This window comes from Meleagris gallopavo, chromosome 24, assembly GCF_905368555.1.
Source record: "Meleagris gallopavo chromosome 24, MGAL_WU_HG_1.1, whole genome shotgun sequence".
Lineage (NCBI taxonomy): Eukaryota > Metazoa > Chordata > Aves > Galliformes > Phasianidae > Meleagris > Meleagris gallopavo.
The window spans coordinates 3,438,573-3,459,622 of record NC_139427.1 but is presented as its reverse complement, the minus strand read 5'-3'; the positions used below and the strand labels follow the sequence as shown (position 1 = coordinate 3,459,622).

Here is a 21,050-nt window from a genome sequence, read left to right as displayed (position 1 = left end):
TGGGATATGGGACGTAAGATACGGGATTTGGGATATGGGACGTAAGATACGGGATTTGGGATATGGGACGTAAGATACGGGATTTGGGATATGGGACGTAAGATACGGGATTTGGGATATGGGACGTAAGATACGGGATTTGGGATATGGGACGTAAGATACGGGATTTGGGATATGGGACGTAAGATACGGGATTTGGGATATGGGACGTAAGATACGGGATTTGGGATATGGGACGTAAGATACGGGATTTGGGATATGGGACGTAAGATACGGGATTTGGGATATGGGACGTAAGATACGGGATTTGGGATATGGGACGTAAGATACGGGATATGGGATACGGGATTTGGGATATGAGATATGGGCTATGGGGTATGAGATATGGGGTATGGGCTATGGGGTATGAGATATGGGGTATGGGGTATGAGATATGGGGTATGAGATATGGGGTATGGGATTTGGGATATGGGATTTTGGGATATGGGATTTTGGGATATGGGATTTGGGATATGGGATTTGGGATATGGGATATGGGATATGGGATTTGGTATAGGGGATATGGGATATGAGATACAGGACGTGGGCTGGGTGCCCATCAGGTGCTCACAGCTTCTCCTCCACGCCGGGGGGGAAACTTACAGCCACCCCTGGGTTGTGGGGGGGGAGGGGGTGCTGTGAGCTGAGCTGTGAGCTGAGCTGTGAGCTGTGAGCTGAGCTGCGGTGTTTGGTGTTTGCAGGGACCTGGACCTGAAGAAACCCATCTACCAACGGACCGCAGCCTACGGCCACTTCGGTAGGGACAGCTTCCCCTGGGAGGTGCCCAGGAAGCTCAAATACTGACGGCTGTGAGGCCCTTTTCCCCCATCCTGCTGGCGTAGCCTACAGAGAAGCTTTCAGGCTCTTGGGGGAAAAGCCCCCCCTCCCCTCCCATCCCCCCCCATCCCCCCCCTCCCCACTGTCTGTTCCACGGTTGCATTGTGTGGGGACCACACGCGGCCTCGTGCCTCCCCCCATCCCCCCCCCCCCAATGTAGAACCTCAATGTCTGAGCTCTGAGCTGCCCCCCCTCCCCCCCCCCCAACCCGGGACCCCCCCAGGCCCCCCCTGGTGCTGGCTGTGCTGCTCTGACGCCTTTTCAACCTCTCTGCTTCTCCCTTTGCTCGGAGGACTCACGTGACGTGGGATCAAGGTGGGGGGGGGGGTTCTGTTATTGCCCCCCCCCCTCTTTTCTCCCAGCGTGAGGAGGAAAATCAGTTTTGTTTTTTTTTTTAAATTAATTCCACTGTTTTCTCGATAAGAAAGCGGAACCCAGAACTGCACAGCCCCCCCCAGCTCTGCCACAGGATTGGGGGGGGGAGGGGGGCTGGGCTGAGCTGTGGGGCTTTGATGTGGGGGGGTTTGGGGCGAGGGGGGGTGAGGGGGGGTCGGCCCTACATACTTGAACGTTTTTTAGTGGCGTATTTATTGTGTGCTGAGGGGCGGGGTGTGATACAGAGAAGCCCCCGCGCTCAGACGGCAGCTCCTGGTTGATCCCTTCCCCTGAAAGCCCCCCCCCCTCCGCGCCCCCCCACCCACCCCCCACCCATGGGAGGACATGGGGGGCTCATTGCCCCCCCCGGGCGGCGCTGGGGCCCCGGCTGTGGGGCGCTTTGGCCGGTGTGGTACAGAGAAGCCGGCTTGTTTACCTGCCCCCCCCGGGGTCGGCCCCAGAAGTGCCTTTTGGGGGTGGGGGGCGCTGGGGGGGGGCGGCTTTCACCCCCTTTTTTTTTTTTTTTTCTTCTTTCTCTTTTTCTCTTTTAACACGTTTTATTTTCTTTTTTCTGGACCGTTTTCCACTCGGTTTCACCGCTCCCAACCCAATAAACTCACAGCGAGGTTCTGCTTTGGGAATAGAAAAGCTTTATTGTGGTAAAAAGGGTTGGGGGGGGGGGGGGGTTCAGAGCTCGGGGGTCGCGTCCCCCCCCTTTCCTCCCCCTCTCCCTGCTCCCCATTGGCAAAAGCCACCTCCTGTGCCAGCTGCTCGGGGGGCGGCCGCCCCAGCGCCAGGTTGCGCAGCGCAATGCAGGTCATCAGCAGGCTGGGGATAAAAGGGGGGCTGAGATACGGAGACAAAGCCGGGGGGGGCCGGAGGGGGGGGTTGAGGGGGGTGCGGGGGTCTGACCTGCGCCGGAAGAGGTGGAATTTCCTGGTGAGGAAGCGCTGCAGGCGCTGAGCCGTGCTGGCGTTGCGCCGCTGCCCCACCTCCTCCATGCGCCGCTGGCGCCGCAGGAACGCAGCCACCACGGGGTCCAGCTCCGCGCCGGGGGGCGGCGGCTCCCCCACGATGGGGCGCAGCTCGGGGGGCAGCGGCTCCGTCTCTGTTTGTGGGCAGAGCCGCGTTCGGCCCCGTCTGCGTGTTTGCGTGCGTGCGTCCCCCCTCCCCGCTCACCCACCCGTGCCGTTCCGCAGGCGGTCGCGCAGCTCCTGCAGCCTGCTCAGGTTGCGCTCCAGCGCCACGGCCGTGGTGTTGACGTAGGTGTACATGAAGCACGAGGGCTGCGCCGACACCGTGTGCGCTTTGTGGTACTGCCCGGCCGGGAGCTGCGTGTTGGGGCGCTGCTCAGTGCCCCGCCCTGCGTTTTGTGGACCCCTGCCCACCCCCCCGCCTCGCCTCGCCCACCCCCCCGCCCCACCTGCATGCTGTCCCCCTGCCGCAGGCTGTGGTTCTGCTGCTGCTCCACCAGCTCCAGCAGCACCTCGCCCTGCAGCACGCGCACGCTGGTGTTCCCCAGGTCCTCGCTGACAAAGTTCTCCAGGTGCAAACCTGCATTGGGGCTGCGGGCTCAGCTGAGCTGGGGGGGGGTCCCCTGTTCCCCCCCGTCCCAGTCCCATCCCACCCAACTCTACCCCAAACCTAACCAACCTCATCCTAATCCCACCCAATCCAACCGCATCCAACTCCACTCAACCTCATCCCAACCCCCCGTCCCAGTCCCATCCCACCCACCTCCATCCCAATCCCACCCAACCACCCCTCCAACCTGACACATCCAACCATCCCAATCCCATCCAATCCAGTTCTACCCAAACCCACCCCCATCCAATTCAACTCCACTCAACCCCATCCCAACCCCAACCCCCCATCCCAGTCCCATCCCACCCAACTCCATCCCAATCCCACCCAACCACCCCCCCAGTCCCATCCAATCCAGTTCTACCCAAACCCACCCCCATCCAATCCAACTCCACTCAACCCCAGCCCAATCCCAGTCCCATCCCACCCAACTCTATCCCAATCCACCCCCAACCCATCCAACCCGACACCAACCATCCCAACTCCATCCCGATCCCACCCAACCACCACCTCAATCCCATCCAATCCAGTTCCACCCATCCCAATCCCATCCCAGTCCCATCCAACTCAACCCCAATCCTGTCCAATCCAACCCCAACCCAGTTCCACCCACACATCCACTCCAACTCCACCCAACCATCCCAATCCCACCCAACCTCATCCTAATTCCATCCAATCCAACCCCATCCCAATCCCAACCATTCATCCCAGTCCCATCCGACCCAACTCTACCCCAATCCTGTCCAATCCAACCCAACCCTGCCCAGCCACCTCCACACCATCCAACCCAACACCATCCAACCATCCCAATCCCACCCAGACATCCCAACCACCCACCCCAATCCCATCCAACCCAACCCCATCCCTACCCTGCCCAACCACAATCACAACCGCCCCATCCAACCCAACCCCATTCCAATCCCACCCAATCCATCCTAATCCCAGCCACCACCCTAATCCCATCCAACCATCCAATCAAATTCTACCCAAACCAACCCAATCCCAACCACCCATCCCAGTCCCATCCAACCCAACTCTTACCCCAACCCCATCCAACCCAACCCCATCCCTACCCTGCCCAACCACAATTACCCCCCTCCCCATCCACCCATCCAATCCAGCTCCATCCCAATCCCACCCAACCCCCTCCTAATCCCACCCAACCATCCAGTTCAACTCTACCCAAACCTAATCCAACCCCATCCCCGCCCCATCCAACTCCATCCCAACCCTATCAATCCCAACCATCCCACCCACCTCCATCTCTTCCTACCCCACCAATGATCCCGTCCAACCATCCCAACTCCACCCCGATCCCATCCAACCCCACCCTGATCCCATCCACCCATCCAGTCCAACCCATCCCATCTCCCCCCACCCCACCCAATTGTCCCGACCCTGTCCAACCCAACCACCCCCGCCCCATTCCAACCCCTCCATCGTCTTCTGTTTGGACTTAAAATCACCGGGGCTGGAGAGGAGCCCTCTGCTCTCCTACCGGGGAAGTCGGCGATGAAGACGACGTCCGTGTGTCCGTCCAGGCCGCTCTCCAGCTCCTGCAGCTTCTCCCTCCACGGCGACAGCTCCAGCAGCAGCGGCAGCACCCACGGCGTGGGGTGCCATGGGGACCACTCTGCCCTCACCAGATCCACCCGGGGGTCCACCAACCTGCGGGGTCACCAGTGGGGCCGGCGCCCCAGAGAACCGTCCCAGCGTCCCCATACGTGTCCCCATCCCACAAGAGCCCCCAGTGTCCCCATAAGTGCCCCCAGTGATGTCCCCACATCCGTCCCCACCTCTACTGGATGCAGCGATGGGGTCAGCGACCCACTTGGACCCCTCGGTGTCCCTGTATGTGTCCCCACCGATGTCCCGATATGCGTCCTCACCGTTGTTGGGGTCAGTGCCCCATAGGACCCCCCCTAGTGTCCCCATATGCGTCCCTATTGATGGGGCCAGTGCCCCACATGACCCCCGAGATGTCCCCATATGTGTCCCTATCAATGGGGTCAGTGCCCCCGAGGACCCAAATGTGTCCCCAAATGTGTCCTCACCCCACAGGATCCCACCAACGTCCCCATGTCTCAGTGTCCCCATTTGTGCCCCCACCTCTTGGACACAGAGATGGGGTCAGAGTCCCACTGGACCCTCACAGTGTCCCCATGTGTCCCCACCTCTACTGGAAGCAGTGATGTCCCCGTATGTGTCCCCACCAATGGGGTCAGTGCCCCGCTGGCCCCCTCAGTGTCCCCATATGTGTCCCTACTGATGGGATCAGTGCCCCCGAGGACCCCTCCAATGTCCCCATATGTGTCCCCACCTCCACTGGACCACAGTCATGGGGTCAGTGCCCTACAGAACCCTCACAATGTCCCCATATGTGTCCTCACCCCACAAGAGCCCACCAGTGTCCCATGTCTCAGTGTCCCCACTTCTACTGGAAGCAGTTACGGGGTCAGTGCCCCGCTGGCCCCCCCAGTGTCCCCATATGTGTCCCTATCGCTGGGGTCAGTGCCCCACAGGACCTTCACAATGTGTCCCCCTCTCTACTGGATGCAGTTATGGGGTCAGTGCCCCACAGGACCCCCGGGATGTCCCCATATGTGTCCCTATTGATGGGGTCAGTGCCCCTGAGGACCCCTCCAATGTCCCCAAATGTGTCCTCACCCCACAGGATCCCATCGATGTCCCCATGTCTCAGCGTCCCCATGTGTCCCTATTGATGGGGACAGTGCCCCACAGGACCCCTCCCGGTGCCCCCACCTCTACTGAAGCACCGATGTCCCCATATGTGTCCCCACCAACAGGGTCAGCGCCCCACTGGAACCCCAACATCCCCAACTGCTCCCCCACCCCCACGCACTCCCCCCACTGAAAGCAGCGCCGGGTTCAGCCCCCCCCCAGCCCCCCCCCGGTGCCCCCACCTCTGCTGGAAGCGGTCGTTGATGGACACCCAGATGTCAAAGTAGAGCTGGGGTTGGGACACGTTGTACTGGGGCAGGATTTGGCTCAGGCACATCGAGTATTGCTTCAGCATATCAGCGTGGTCCTTCCAGCGCCGGGTCTGCGTGAACACCTACAGACCCCCCCTCTATCAGAACGCAGCCCCCCCCCCCCCCCCCAGCCCCCCAGCCCACTTAGGGCCCCCTTAGGGCCGCGCTCGCTCACCCCTGGTTTCAGGTAGCCCACCTCCCCCGTGAGCCCATCCCTGTACGTGATTTTCACGTGCTGATGGAAGCGGGAGTGCACCATCATGTCCCACGAGTAGCCGTACAGCCCGTTGGTCCAGCTGTTGTAGCCCTGGGGGTGCGGGGGGGGGACACAAATGGCAGGGATGGCATCGTCTGCCACCACCGGTGCCCCCACGTCCCCACGTGCCCCCACCAATGTCCCCGTGTGCACCCACAGCTGTCTGTGTGCCCCCCAGCAGTGCCCCCACGTCCCTCTGTGACCCCCCACCAATGTCCCCATGTCCCTCTGTGACCCCCCACCAATGTCCCCGTGTCCCTCTGTGACCCCCCACCAATGTCCCCATGTCCCTCTGTGACCCCCACCAATGTCCCCGTGTCCCTCTGTGACCCCCACCAATGTCTCCACGTCCCTCTGTGACCCCCCACCAATGTCCCCGTGTCCCTCTGTGACCCCCACCAATGTCCCCACGTCCCTCTGTGACCCCCCACCAATGTCCCCGTGTCCCTCTGTGACCCCCCACCAATGTCCCCATGTCCCTTTGTGCCCCCCAGCACCCCCATGTGCCCCCACTGATGTCCTCACACCCCCATGTGCCCCCCAGCAGTGTCCCCACACCCCTATAGGCCCCCCAGCACCATCCCTGTATCCCCACTACTGTGCCCCCACCCCTACGTGCCCCCCACCAATGTCCCCACTCCACTGTGACCCCCACCAATGTCCCCGTGTGCACCCACAGCTGTCTGTGTGCCCCCCAGCAGTGCCCCCACGTCCCTCTGTGACCCCCCACCAATGTCCCCACTCCACTGTGACCCCCACCAATGTCCCCATGTCCTTTTGTGCCCCCCAGCACCGTCCCTGTACCCCCACTGATGTCCTCACACCCCCATGTGCCCCCCACCAACGTCCCCATGTCCCTATATGACCCCCAGCACTGCCATGTGCCCCCCCAGCAGCGTCCCCACTCCCCTATAGGCCCCCCAGCACTGTCCCCATGTCCCCCCCAGCACCATCCCTGTGCCCCCACTACTGTCCCCCGCTCCCTATGTGCCCCCCACCAACGTCCCTACACCCCCACGTCCCCCCCGATGTCCCCACCCCACTGAACGCCCCCCACCGCTGTCCTCACCCCCCTCCCCCGCATCCCCCCTCCTCACCCCCAGCATCAGCCCCACACAACACCCCTCCCCCACTCCCCCAGAGCTCCCCACCCCCCCAGACCCCCCCCCGTGCCCCCACCTGCGTGATGAAGTGGGAGTAGGGCAGGAAGAGCTGCTCCAGCACGTAGAGCAAAGTGAAGGCAGCCGCCAGCTGCTGCCGGAGCGCCGGGCGCCGTGCGGCCCCCCGCCCCCCATAGTGGCAGTCGGGGCTGTGCTGGGGGGGGGCGGTGGTGGGCAGCACCCCCTGCAACCAGCGAGGGCAGCGGGAGAACAGCCGGCGTGGCCACGAAGGGTCACAGAACAGCCCGCTGCTGGCCAGCATGGTGTAGGAGAACATCCCTGCGGGGTGGGGACAGTGTTAGGGACACCCAGTGTCCCCTGCATGGGGAACGGGACATCTATGGGGTATGGGACAATGTTAGGGACACCCAGTGCCCCCTGCATGGGGTATGGGGACATCTATGGGGACAGGGACAATGTTAGGGACACCCAGTGCCCCCTGCATGGGGTATGGGGACATCTATGGGGACAGGGACAGTGTTAGGGACACCCAGTGTCCCCTGCATGGGGTTGGAGGACATCTATGGGGACAGGGACAATGTTAGGGACACCCAGTGTCCCCTGCATGGGGTATGGGGACATCTATGGGGACAGGGACAGTGTTAGGGACACCCAGTGCCCCCTGCATGGGGTATGGGGACATCTATGGGGACAGGGACAATGTTAGGGACACCCAGTGTCCCCTGCATGGGGTTGGAGGACATCTATGGGGACAGGGACAGTGTTAGGGACCCCCAGTGCCCCCTGCATGGGGAACGGGGACATCTATGGGGACAGGGACAGTGTTAGGGACACCCAGTGTCCCCTGCATGGGGAACAGGGACATCTATGGGGACAGGGACAATGTTAGGGACACCCAGTGCCCCCTGCATGGGGTTGGGGGACATCTATGGGGACAGGGACAATGTTAGGGACCCCCAGTGTCCCCTGCATGGGGTTGGGGACATCTATGGGGACAGGGACAATGTTAGGGACTCCCAGTGCCCCCTGCATGGGGTATGGGGACATCTATGGGGACAGGGACAATGTTAGAGACCCCCAGTGTCCCCTGCATGGGTTGGGGACATCTATGGGGACAGGGACAATCTTAGGGACCCCCAGTGCCCCCTGCATGGGGTTGGGGGACATCTATGGGGACAGGGACAATGTTAGGGACCCCCAGTGTCCCCTGCATGGGGAACGGGGGCATCCTTGGGATGTGGGGACATGGGGACCCTCACACGTCCCCAGCAATGGGGGAGGGGGACACCTATAGGGGACACAGGGACATGGAGATAGTGTCAGGGACCCCCCCAGTGCCCCCTCCATGGGATAGGGGACATCTATGGGGACATGGGGACACAAAGTTAGGGACCCCCCCAGTGCCTCCACTTGGGGCAGGGAGACATCTATAGGGACATGGGGACAAAGGGACAAAGTTAGGGACCCCTCAGTGCCTCCTGCATGGGGTAGGGTGACATCCTTAGGATGTGGGGACATGGGGACCCCCACGTGTCCACACTGTGATGTAGGGGGACATCAATGGGGACATGGGGACACAGGGATGTTAGGGATCCCCCAGAGTCTCCCACATGGGGTAGGGGGACATCGATGGGGACACCGAGACACCTCCGAGTTCCCTGCACAGGACAGGGGACATCTATGGGGACACGGGGACACAGGGACATTAGGGACCCCCAGCGCCCCCAGTAGGAGGACATCCCTGGGGACACGGGGACAAAGCTACAGACCCCCCAGCGTCCCCTGCATGACGGAGGGGAACATCTACGGGGACAGGGGGCCACGGGGACATGGGGACAGCAGTAAGGGACCCCCGCACAGTGCAGGTGACCACCCAGGGCCCCCCGCATCCCCATCCCTCCGCTGCGTCACCGATGCTGAAGAGCTGGGAGTTCATGCAGTGGAAATACGTGACGAGGACGAGGCCGAGGGCCGCGTGGCGTCGAAGAAGAGGAGGAAGCCGGCGGAGAGATCCAGCGCCAGCCCCCCGCCGTGCACCACCAGCCGGCTGGTCAGCTCCTCCGACAGCACCAGCCTGCGGCACCGCGGCGTCACCGCGGCGTCCCCAACCCACCCCGACTCAACCCGACCCGACTCAAAGACGGTTGGACCAGATGATCTCATCGCTCGTGTCCAACCGTGTGATTCCATGAAATCCAACCAACCCAGCCCGGTCCAATCAAACCCAACCTGACCCAACCCAAAACCAACCAACCCACCTCAAAACCAACCCAACCAACCCAGCCCGGTCCAATCAAACCCGACCCGACCCAACCCAAAACCAACCAACCCACCTCAAAACCAACCCAACCAACCCAGCCCGGTCCAATCAAACCCGACCCAACCCAACCCAAAACCAACCAACCCAGCCCAGTCCAATCAAACCCAACCCGACCCACCTCAAAACCAACCAACCCACCTCAAAACCAACCCAGCCCAGTCCAGTCCAGCCCAACCCAAAACCAACCAACCCAACCCAGCCCGGTCCAATCAAACCCAACCCGACCCAACTCAAAACCAATCAACACACCTCAAAACCAACCCAGCCCAATCAAGCCCAACTCAAATCCAACCCAACCCAACCCAACTCAAACCAACCCAACTCAACCCAACTCAAACCCAACCCAACCCAACTCAACCCCAACCCAAACCAACTCAACCCAACTCAAACCCAACCCAAACCAACTCAACCCCAACCCAAACCCAACCCAAACCAACCCAAACCCAACCCAAACCAACTCAACCCAACCCAAACCCAACCCAAACCCAACCCAAACCAACTCAACCCAACCCAAATCCAACTCGACCCACCTCAACCCAAACCCACCCAACCAACCCAATCAAACCCACCTCAACCCAACCCAACCCAAACCAACCCCACCCCAACCCAACCAACACACTCAACTCAATCCAATCCAACCCAACCCAGCCCAGCTCAACTCAACTTGACCCAAGCCAACTCAACCCATGCCAACCAACCCACCCCACCCAGCCCAACTCACCCAACCAACACGGCCCAACTTGACCCGACCCAACTCGACCAAACCCAACCCAACCAATCCCAACCCATCCCACCCCACCCCACTCACCGAAATGGGGAGAAGAGCCAGTGCCGTGCCAGTGACCCCATGGAGTACCCACCCACCCAGTCAGCATCCAACTTCTTCAGCCCCGCGATGAAGTAGACGATGAAGATCTGTGGGGACACACGGTGACGTCCCCCGTGGGGACGCCGGGGTGGGGGGACGCAGTGGGGTGGCACCCACCTGGGCACGCAGCAGGGTGTAGTTCCAGAGGGGGACGTGGGCGTTGCGCTTCTGCGGGCGGAAGAGGCCGTCGATGGAGCTGCGGGGATACGGGGGTGACACCGAGGGGACGTGAGCGCCGTGGGGTGGCGGCACGGCCGCCCCTTGGGGACACCAGGACATGGGGACCCATTGGGAAGCGTGGGGACATCAAGGTTGTGTCACCCCGTGGGGACCCCGGTCCCATGGGACACCCCACACCCATCTGCTCCATCGCCCCATACCCACCTGCACCTCCCCATCCCTCCTCCCATCGCCCCCACCCCACGTCCCCGTATCTCCATGTCCTCGTATCCCCATGTCCCCAGGATGTCCCCATATCCCCACGTCCCGGTGTCCCCATGTCCCTGGGCCTCCATATCCCCACCTCCCCACGATGTCCCTGGATCCTCACGCCCCCATATGTCCGTGTTCCCGTGTCCCCACATCTCCGCATCCCCACACTCCCCGGTCCCCGGGTCCCTTATCCTCATATCTCCACGTCCCGGTGCCCCATATCCCATGCCTCCATGTTCCGGTGTCCCCACGTCCCCATTTACCCACATCCCCGCATCCCCATGACCCCATGTCCCCGCATCCCCACGTCCCCGCATCCCCACGTCCCCATTTACCCACGTCCCCGCATCCCCATGACCCCACGTCCCCATTTACCCACGTCCCCGCATCCCCATGACCCCACATCCCACGTCCCCATTTACCCACGTCCCCGCATCCCCGTGACCCCACATCCCCGCGTCCCCACCCCCTCACGACGTCCCCCTACCCCACAGCCCCCTCTGCCCCCCATACCCGTATCGGTCGGCGCCCAGCAGCGCCAGCTGGAACGCCAGCAGGCCGTACAGGTAGGAGTGGTTGTTCCAGCTGGCCTTGTCCAGCAGCAGCACGTACCAATATGGCGCCAGGAAGGCCACGGCGCTCAGCCGGTAGCAGCAGCCCAGCATCACCCCCAGCGCGCCTGCGGGGCCCCGCACCCACCTCACCCCAAATCCCCGCGGCCCCGTGGCCCCATACCCACCCCGGGACCCATCGCCCCCCCCAGTGGCTCCGTCCCCACCCCCACGACCCCACGCCCACCCCACACCAACCATGACCCCGTATCCATCACCACGACCCCACGCCCACCCCACACCAACCATGACCCCGTCCCCATCACCATGACCCCACGCCCACACCCACACCAACCATGACCCCGTCCCCATCACCACGACCCCACGCCCACCCCATACCAACCATGACCCCGTATCCATCACCACGACCTCACGCCCACCCCACACCAACCATGACCCCGTATCCATCACCACGACCCCACGCCCACCCCACACCAACCATGACCCCGTCCCCATCACCACGACCCCACACCCACCCCATACCAACCATGACCCCGTCCCCACCCCCACGACCCCACGCCCACCCCACCCCGACCATGACCCCGTATCCATCACCACGACCCCACGCCCACCCCACACCAACCATGACCCCGTCCCCATCACCACGACCCCACGCCCACCCCATACCAACCATGACCCCGTATCCATCACCACGACCCCATGCCCACCCCATACCAACCATGACCCCGTATCCATCACCATGACCCCACACCCACCCCACACCAACCATGACCCCGTATCCATCACCACGACCCCACACCCACCCCACACCAACCATGACCCCGTATCCATCACCACGACCCCACGCCCACCCCACACCAACCATGACCCCGTATCCATCACCACGACCCCACGCCCACCCCACACCAACCATGACCCCGTATCCATCACCACGACCCCACACCCACCCCATACCAACCATGACCCCGTATCCATCACCACGACCCCACGCCCACCCCATACCAACCATGACCCCGTCCCCACCCCCACGACCCCACGCCCACCCCACCCCGACCATGACCCCGTATCCATCACCACGACCCCACACCCACCCCATACCAACCATGACCCCGTATCCATCACCACGACCCCACGCCCACCCCATACCAACCATGACCCCGTATCCATCACCACGACCCCACACCCACCCCATACCAACCATGACCCCGTATCCATCACCACGACCCCACGCCCTCCCCATACCAACCATGACCCCATATCCATCACCACGACCCCACGCCCACCCCACACCAACCATGACCCCGTATCCATCACCACAACCCGCTACCCATCCCAACGACCTATACCCGCCTCGTGACCCTATACTCACCCCATACTCTTCCCAATGACCCCATGACCCCATCCCCAGTCCCACCCCCTCATCCCCCGTGTCACCAGGTGCAAATCCCCATGACCGCATACCCATCCCCGTGACCCCATATCCATCCCCAGGACCTTATTCTTACCCCATACCCACCCCCATGACCCCATACCCACCCCATATCCATCCCCATGACCCTGAACCCACCCCCATGACCCCATACCCACCCCGAGGACCTTATTCTCACCCCACCCCCATCCCCATGACTCCATACCCACCCCATATCCATCTCCATGACCTCGTACCCATCCCCAGGACCCCATAGCCACCCCCAGGACCTTATTCTTACCCCATATCCATCCCCGTGATGCTGTACCCATCCCCATGACCCCGTACCCACCCTATACCCATGCCAATGACCCCATATCCATCCCAATCACCCTGTACCCACCCCGTACCCATCCCCACAACCCCATATCTGCCCCCAGGACCTTATTCTCACCCCATACTCATCCCCACCACCCCATATCTGCCCCCAGGACCTTATTCTCACCCCGTACCCATCCCCGCGACCCCATATCTGCCCCAGGACCTTATTCTCACCCCATACCCATCCCCACGACCCCATATCTGCCCCCAGGACCTTATTCTTACCCCATACCCATCCCCATGACCCCATACCCACCCCATATCCATCTCCATGACCCCGTACCCATCCCCAGGACGCCATACCCACTGCCAGGACCTTATTCTTACCCCATATCCATCCCCGTGATGCTGTACCCATCCCCATGACCCCGTACCCACCCTATACCCATGCCAATGACCCCATACCCATCCCCATCACCCTGTACCCACCCCATACCCATCCCCACAACCCCATATCTGCCCCCAGGACCTTATTCTCACCCCATACCCATCCCCACCACCCCATATCTGCCCCCAGGACCTTATTCTCACCCCATACCCATCCCCACCACCCCATATCTGCCCCCAGGACCTTATTCTCACCCCATACCCATCCCCACCACCCCATATCTGCCCCCAGGACCTTATTCTCACCCCGTCCCCATCCCCACCACCCCATATCTGCCCCCAGGACCTTATTCTCACCCCATCCCCATCCCCACCACCCCATATCTGCCCCCAGGACCTTATTCTCACCCCGTCCCCATCCCCACCACCCCATATCTGCCCCCAGGACCTTATTCTCACCCCATACCCATCCCCACCACCCCATATCTGCCCCCAGGACCTTATTCTCACCCCATCCCCATCCCCACCACCCCATATCTGCCCCCAGGACCTTATTCTCACCCCGTCCCCATCCCCACCACCCCATATCTGCCCCCAGGACCTTATTCTCACCCCATACCCATCCCCACCACCCCATATCTGCCCCCAGGACCTTATTTACTCTCTCCCCACCCCCACGTACCGAGCGCCATGACGGCGTACAGGAGGTACATCCAGTCGAGGGGCAGCGGCTGCAGCCCTGGCAGCAGGGGGAAGCGGCAGACCTGCAGCCCGTCCAGGTAGCGGTGATCCAGCCGGGCCATGCCGCGCTCCTGCGGCACATCCAGCACCATCAGCAGCCCTGCGTGCGGGGAGCGCGGCCACAGCTCAGCACCACCACCATCACCACCACCACCACCACCACCACCACCACCATCATCACCACCACCACCATCACCACCATCATCACCATCACCACCATCACCACCACCACCACCATCATCACCACCACCACCATCACCACCACCACCACCACCACCATCACCACCACCACCACCACCACCACCACCACCATCACCACCATCACCACCATCATCACCACCATCACCACCACCACCACCACCATCACCACCACCATCGTCACCACCATCGTCACCACCACCATCACCACCATCATCACCACCACCACCATCATCACCACCACCACCACCATCACCACCACCACCACCACCATCACCACCACCATCGTCACCACCATCGTCACCACCACCATCACCACCATCATCACCACCACCACCATCACCACCATCATCACCACCATCACCACCACCACCACCACCATCACCACCACCATCGTCACCACCATCGTCACCACCACCACCACCACCACCACCACCACCACCACCACCACCACCACCACCACCACCATCACCACCACCACCACCACCACCACCATCACCACCACCACCATCATCACCACCATCACCACCACCACCACCACCATCACCACCACCATCGTCACCACCATCGTCACCACCATCGTCACCACCATCGTCACCACCATCGTCACCACCATCGTCACCACCACCACCACCACCCCCCCCATCCGTCACCAACCGCCCCCCACCACCCTCCGTCAACACCACCATCTCTACCACCACCATTGTGATCACCGTAACTGCCACCGTTGTCACCACCACCACCCTCCCCCCCCCATCGCCACCACCCCCCCCCCGTCGCCACCACCCCCCCCCCTCGCCACCCCCCCCCTCGCCACCCCCCCCATCACTCCCCCCCCCGTCACCCCCCCCCCTCGCCACCCCCCCGTCACCCCCCCCCTCGCCACCCCCCCCGTCACCCCCCCCCTCGCCACCCCCCCGTCACCCCCCCCCTCGCCACCCCCCCCTCCGACACCCCCCCCCCTCGCCACCCCCCCCTCCGTCACCCCCCCCCCTCGCCACCCCCCCTCCGTCACCCCCCCCCCTCGCCACCCCCCCTCCGTCACCCCCCCCCCTCGCCACCCCCCCCTCCGTCACCCCCCCCCCTCGCCACCCCCCCCTCCGTCACCCCCCCTTCCGTCACCCCCCCCCTCGCCACCCCCCCCTCCGTCACCCCCCCCCTCGCCACCCCCCCCTCCGTCACCCCCCCCCTCGCCACCCCCCCCTCCGGCACCCCCCCCCTCGCCACCCCCCCCTCCGTCACCCCCCCCCTCACCACCCCCCCCTCCGTCACCCCCCCCCCTCGCCACCCCCCCCGTCGCCACCACCGCCACCACCCCACCCCCCACAGACTGTCACCACCCCCACCCCCCCCTGTCACCCCCCCCCTCGCCACCTCCCCCCCCCGCCACCCCCCTCCATCACCACCCCCCCCCCTCGCCACCACCGCCACCCCACCCCCCACCCCCTGTCACCACCCCCCACCACCACCCTCCGTCACCACCACCATCTCTACCACCACCATCGTGATCACCATAACTGCCACCACTGTCACCACTGCCACCACCGACATCGCTGCTGCCACCGTCACCATCACCACCACCATTGTCACCTCCACCGTCACCACCCCCACCACCCCACACCACCACCCTCCGTCACCACCATCACCTCTACCACCACCACTGCCATCACCATCAATGTCACCACCATCATTGTGATCACCATCACCACCACCATTGTCACCACCGACATCACCACCACCACCACTCCCATCACTGCTGCCACCGTCACCATCACCACCACCATTGTCACCACCATTGTCACCTCCACCGCCACCATCACCACCACATCACCAGCATTGTCACCACCACCACCGTCACCACCACCGCCACCATCACCATTGTCACCACCATTGTCACCTCCACCGTCACCTCCACCGTCGTCACCACCATTGTCACCTCCATTGTCACCACCACCATTGTCACCTCCACCATTGTCACCTCCACCACCACCGCTGTCACCACCACCGCTGTCACCGCCACTGTCACGGCCGCCGCTCACCGAACGCGGCACGGAAGGCCCCGAGCGCCGCAGGGTCGGTGGGTCGGTGCAGGAGCCTCACCAGGCGCTGCCATCGCGTCACCTCGTGCAGCTCGAATCCCAGCAGGCGGCGGCACGGCCCCGGGGGCTGGGGGGGCTGCGAGGCGCTGCTGGGGGGCTGTGGGCCGTGGGGTCGGCGCGGCCCGGCCTGCGGCGCCGCGTGGCGGCTGTGGGGCAGATGGTGTGAGGGATGCGGCCCCACAGCCCCGCGACAGCCCCACTGAGGTCTCACGGCCCCACAGCTGCCCTATAGCCCCGGCAGTGGCCTCAACGCCCCATAACAGCCCTACAACCCCACAGCTGCCCTATAGCCCCGGCAGTGGCCCCGCAGCCCCATAACAGCCCTACAACCCCATAGCGGCCCCATAGAGATCCCACAGCTGCCCTATAGTCCCAGTAGTGGCCTCAACACCCCATAACAGCCCCACAACCCCACAGCTGCCCTATAGCCCCGGCAGTGGCCCCGCAGCCCCATAACAGCCCTACAACCCCATAGCGGCCCCATAGAGATCCCACAGCTGCCCTATAGCCCCGGCAGTGGCCTCAACGCCCCATAACAGTCCTACAACCCCATAGCGGCCCCATAGAGATCCCACAGCTGCCCTATAGCCCCGGCAGTGGCCTCAACGCCCCATAACAGCCCCACAACCCCATAGCGGCCCCATAGAGACCCCACTGCTGCCCTATAGTCCCAGTAGTGGCATCAACGCCCCATAACAGCCCCAAAACCCCATAGCGGCCCCCAGAGCCCCCACAGCAGCATCATAGCCCCATAGAAGCCCTATAGCCCCAATAGTGGCCTCAATACCCCATAACAGCCCCATAATCCCATACCTGCCCCACAACCCCATAGCTGCCCCAGAACGGCCTCATAGACCCCATAGCAGCCCTACCACGTTCCCATGCCCTCATAGCAGCTCTAGAGCCCCACAGCAGCCCCATAGAAGTCTCACAGCCCCACAGAAGCCCTATAGCCCCAGCAGTAGCCTTGTTGCCCCATAACAGCCCCACAATCCCATAGCAGCCTCACAGTGGTCCCACAGCCCCATAAAAGCCCTATAGCCCCAACAGTGGCCTCATTGCCCCATAGCAGCCCCACAGCAGCCCCATAACCCCATAGAGGTCCCATAGCCCCATAGCTGCCTTATAGCCCCATAACAGTCTCACAATCCCATAGCAGCCCATAGAAGCCCTACAACAGCCCTATCATGTTCCCATACTCTCATAGCAGCCCCACAGTGGTTCCACAGCCCCATAGCCACCCCACAGCCCCCAGAGGGACCTCAGTGCCCCATAGCAGCCCTGCAGCTCCCACAGCGACCCCATAGCAGCCCCATAGTGACCCCATAGTGGCCCTACAGCCCCCATAGCAGCCCCATAACATCCCCACGGCAGCCCCATAGCAGCCCCATAGTGTTCCCACAGTGACCCCACAGTGGCCCCTACAGCCCCCACAGCAGCCCCATAGCCCCATAGCAGTCCCATAGTGGCCCCACAGCAGCCCTACAGCCCCCACAGAAGCCCCATAGCAACCCCACAGCGGCCCCATAGCAGCTCTACGGCTCCCACAGCAGCCCCATAACAGCCCTACAGCCGCCCCATAACAGCCCTACAGCCCCTACAGTGGCTCCATAGTGGCCTTACAGCCCACAGCAGCCCCATAACAGTCCCATATTGGCCCCATAGCAGCCCCACAGTGACCCTACAGCCCCCTCAGCAGCCCCATAGCACCCATTACGGCCCTACAGCGGCTCCACAGTGGCCCCACGGAAGCCCCATAGTGGCCTTACAACCCCACAGCGGCCTCATAGCAGCCCTATAGCGGCCCTACAGCCCCCACAGCAACCCCATAGCGGTCCTACAGCCCCCATAGCCGTCCCATAGTGGCCCCAACCAGCCCTACAGACCCCATAGCAGCCCCATAAGGGCCTCATAGCGGCCCTACATCCCCCGCAGCAGCTCCATAGAGGCCCCACAGCAGCTCAACAGCCCCACAGCAGCCCCATAACGGCCCCATAGCGGCCCTACAGCCCCCACAGCAGCCCCATAGCGGTCCTACAGCCCCCATAGCCATCCCATAGTGGCCCCAACCAGCCCTACAGACCCCATAGCAGCCCCACAGCGGTCCTACAGCCCCCATAGCCATCCCATAGTGGCCCCAACCAGCCCTACAGACCCCATAGCAGCCCCACAGCAACCCCATAAGGGCCTCATAGCGGCCCCACAGCAGCTCAACAGCCCCATAGCAGCCCCATAGCGGCCCTACAGCCCCCACAGCAGCCCCATAGCGGTCCTACAGCCCCCATAGCCGTCCCATAGTGGCCCCAACCAGCCCTACAGACCCCATAGCAGCCCCACAGCAGCCCCATAAGGGCCCCATAGCGGCCCTACAGCCCCCACAGCAGCCCCATAGCGGCCCCGCAGTGACCCTACGGCTCCCGTAGCGACCCCATAGCAGCCCTACAGCCCCCCTACAGCCCCATAGCGGCCCCACATCGCTCCATCGCACCCCACTCCCACCCGCTGCCGCCTCCGCCGCCGCCATCGCCCCGCCGCTCCGCCCCGCCACGTCACCGCGCGCCGCCCGCTGGGAACCAATGGCAGCGCTGGGCTGGGAGCCGCCCCGTGACATTTGACCCCGCCCCGTGACCTCTGACCCCGCCCCGTGACCTCTGACCCCGCCCCGTGACCTCTGACCCCCACACAAACGATGGCAGCCCCACCCCCATGGCTATGGGCGATCTATGGGGCATTGTGGGGTACAGAGCACTTGTGGGGCAGCTATGGGGCGGTTATAGGGCGGCTATGGGGCAGCTATGGGACGGCTATGGGGCAGCTATGGGGCAGTTATTGGGTGGCTATGGGGTGGTTATAGGGCAGCTATGGGGCAGCTATGGGGTGATTATAGGGTGGCTATGGGGTTGTTATAGGGCAGCTATGGGGCAGCTATGGGACGGCTATGGGGCAGTTATATGGCAGCTATGGGGCGGTTATAGGGCAGCTATGCGGTGGTTATAGGGCAGCTATGGGGCGGTTATAGGGCAGCTATGGGGCGGTTATAGGGCGGCTATGGGGCAGCTATGGGATGGCTATGGGGCAGCTATGGGGCAGTTATTGGGCGGCTATGGGTGGTTATAGGCAGCTATGGGGCAGCTATGGGGTGATTATAGGGTGGCTATGGGGTTGTTATAGGGCAGCTATGGGGCAGCTATGGGACGGCTATGGGGCAGTTACAGGGCAGCTATGGGGCGGTTATAGGGCAGCTATGGGGCAGCTATGGGATGGCTATGGGGCAGTTATAGGGCAGCTATGGGGCAGCTATGGGGTGATTATAGGGCAGGTATGGGACGGCTATGGGGCGGTTATAGGGCAGCTATGGGGCATCTATGGGGTGGTTATAGGGCAGCTATGGGGTGGCTATGGGGCAGCTATGGGGCAGTTATAGGGTGGCTATGCGGTGGTTATAGGGCAGCTATGGGATGATTATAGGGTGGCTATGGGGTGGTTATAGGGCAGCTATGGGGCACTGTGGACGGTCCCCATATCTGCATGTCCCCACATCCCCACAGTGTCCCCACGATGTCCCCACATCCCCGTGTCCCCATGTCCCCACATCTCCATGTCCCCCCGGTGTCCCCCACTGTCCCCATGATGTCCCCAAAATGTCCCCACGATGTCCCAAGTCCCCGTATCCCCATGTCATCTCCATGTCCCCACAGTGTCCCCATGGTGTCCCCACATCCCTGTGTCCCTTGTCCCCATGGTGTCCCCAGGTCCCTATGGTATCCCCTTATCCCCATGTCCCCATGTCCCTGTGTCCCCATGTCCCCATGATGTCCCCAGTGTCCCCATTATGTCACCACATCCCTGTGTCCCCACATCCCCATGATGTCCCCACATCCCTGTGTCCCCACATCCCCATGATGTCCCCATGATGTCCCCACGATGTCCCCACACCCCCCCGCTGTCCCCCCCCCCCGCTGTCCCCATGCCGGCCGCGTGGCACAGAGCGGTGCCAGGCACAGGGGGACAAAGAGCCGAGTGTGACAGCAGTGTCACTGCTGGGGGGGGGGGGGGGAGGGGGAGGTCTGTGGGGTCTTGGGGACATTTATGGGGTTTGGGGGGGGACATTGGGTTTGGGGACAATGGGGGCTGGGAGAGACACTTTTGTGGGGTCATGGGGACATTTATGGGGTTTGGGGGGGGGACATTGGGGTTTGGGACATTGGGGGCTGGGAGAGACACATCTATGGGGTTTGGGGGGGGGACACACTGGGGTTTGGGGACATGGGGTCTTTGGGGGGGACGACACATTTGTGGGGTTATGGGGACATTTATGGGGTTTTGGTGACGGGGACATTGGGGTTTGGGGACGTTGGGGGCTGGGAGAGACACATCTATGGGGTTTTGGGGGGGGACACACTGGGGTTTGGGGACATCGGGGTCCTTGGGGGGGGACACACGTTTATGGGGACACATCTATGGGGTTTTGGGGGACACACATTGGGGTTTGGGGACAT

General features: G+C 62.8%; 2 protein-coding genes across 2 annotated transcripts in view; one reads left to right on the top strand and one right to left on the bottom strand.

The window, feature by feature from the left end:
• The window catches only part of MAT2A (methionine adenosyltransferase 2A), a 12,226-nt gene extending 10,327 nt beyond the window's left edge, over positions 1 to 1,899 (top strand). Inside the window, exon 9 of the mRNA XM_085242969.1 lies at positions 741 to 1,899. Within this exon, the coding sequence (XP_085099095.1) occupies positions 741 to 843 (103 nt within the window). The 3' untranslated portion in view covers positions 844 to 1,899. The remainder of the gene's footprint in view (positions 1 to 740) is intronic.
• Positions 1,191 to 21,050, bottom strand: GGCX (gamma-glutamyl carboxylase). The gene is given in 17 exon segments (XM_085242699.1): positions 1,191 to 2,079; positions 2,164 to 2,359; positions 2,435 to 2,582; positions 2,675 to 2,805; positions 4,334 to 4,503; positions 5,760 to 5,911; positions 6,004 to 6,135; positions 7,264 to 7,523; positions 9,117 to 9,173; positions 9,176 to 9,279; positions 10,334 to 10,440; positions 10,511 to 10,589; positions 11,339 to 11,504; positions 14,196 to 14,354; positions 16,492 to 16,697; positions 19,040 to 19,272; positions 21,033 to 21,050. Coding segments are annotated over 17 exon segments (2,553 nt in total). The 3' UTR covers positions 1,191 to 1,844.